The sequence below is a fragment of the Aureococcus anophagefferens genome, assembly GCF_000186865.1.
Source record: "Aureococcus anophagefferens unplaced genomic scaffold AURANscaffold_483, whole genome shotgun sequence".
Classification (NCBI taxonomy): Eukaryota; class Pelagophyceae; order Pelagomonadales; family Pelagomonadaceae; genus Aureococcus; species Aureococcus anophagefferens.
Genome location: NW_008705946.1, coordinates 1 through 1,219, shown reverse-complemented (window position 1 = coordinate 1,219; position 1,219 = coordinate 1). Strand labels below are relative to the sequence as shown.

General features: G+C 67.8%; 1 protein-coding gene across 1 annotated transcript; it reads right to left on the bottom strand.

The window, feature by feature from the left end:
• Positions 1-125: 125 nt before the first annotated feature.
• Positions 126-1,133, bottom strand: AURANDRAFT_5150 (hypothetical protein; the record flags this gene model as incomplete). The annotated part of the gene is made up of 1 exon (XM_009044586.1): positions 126-1,133. A coding segment is annotated over one exon (1,008 nt), but the record flags the coding sequence as incomplete, so codon positions are not given.
• Positions 1,134-1,219: the final 86 nt, after the last annotated feature.

Below are 1,219 nucleotides of genomic sequence, written 5' to 3'. Positions count from 1 at the left end.
TGCCTGGGCACCGCGGGCGCGCTCGGCGAGATCGCGGACCACGGCGAGAAGCGCGCCGCCCGCGGCGGCGCGCGCGGCTTCTTCTGCGACGATCTGCGCTAACCATTTTTTTACTCGAGCGTCGTATAGCCCACGGCGACGATGTTCGCCTGGACCGCGGCGTCCGTCGCGGCCGTCGTCGCGCCCGCGACCATGAAGCCCTCGTAGAAGTTGCCGAGCGCGTCGTTGCTCTCGTCGCCGCCGGTGGCGAGGATGATCGCGCCCTGCTTGTGCATCGGTTGATACGATGGCGTGTAGGTCGCGTTCTTGTGGCGTTCGCACGTGCCGGCGATCTTGCAGTCCGGCCGCGGGCCGTCGTACATCGTCGCGAGCTCGCCCCGCGTCGCGTCGCCGCCCTTGAGGACGAAGCCGTCTTCGCGGCCGCCGAGGTAGAGCGAGACAAACGGGTAGGGGAGCGGCTTGTTCCGCGGGTTCGTCTTCGTCGCGTTCCCGCCTCCGTAGTACATGCCCGCTTCGAGGTCCGCGCCGACCCAGGGGCCGTCGCCGTCGCCCGAGTTGCCCATCCATCTGGCATCTCCAAAGTAGATGGCCTCCATCGCGCCGGCGCCGTCGCTGCGATTCTTCGCGACGACCGAGTTCTCGCTGTTTCCGTAGTCGAAGCAGCAGCCGCCGCCGCCCTTCTGGCGGCGCGTGCCCGACATAACGGCGAAGAGACTCTCTTCTTCGTTGCCGGTGGCGACGCCCGTCGTGTCGTCGCAGTGGTACCCGTACCCTTGGTCGAACCACATGCCGTAGACGGGCACGCCGGCGCCGACGAGGATCGGATGGCGCGACGCGTTCACGAGCTTGTGGCGCTGGTGAAGGTGGTTGCCCATCGGGCTCTGGTCGTAGACCTTGCTGATGACGCAGTCGAGCTCGGCGCAGAACTCGTCGTGAGCGGTGGCGTTCGCGAACCCGCTCGCGAGGACGCCGACATCCCGCGAGGCCCCATCGGAGCTGCGAGTCACTTCGTAGAGCGGGCCATCCATGGCAGCGAACAGCGCGCGCACGGTCGAGTGCGCGGCGACGCACGGGTTGCCGGCCTCGCCCGTGATGTCGCACGGGCCCGGGGCCGCAGCCGCAACCACTGCGAGCAGCGCGAAGGGCAGCATCTCCATCCTCGTGGGGAAGAATCGGTTCAACTGCCTCAATGAAGACCTCAAACAGCTGACGCTGTGTC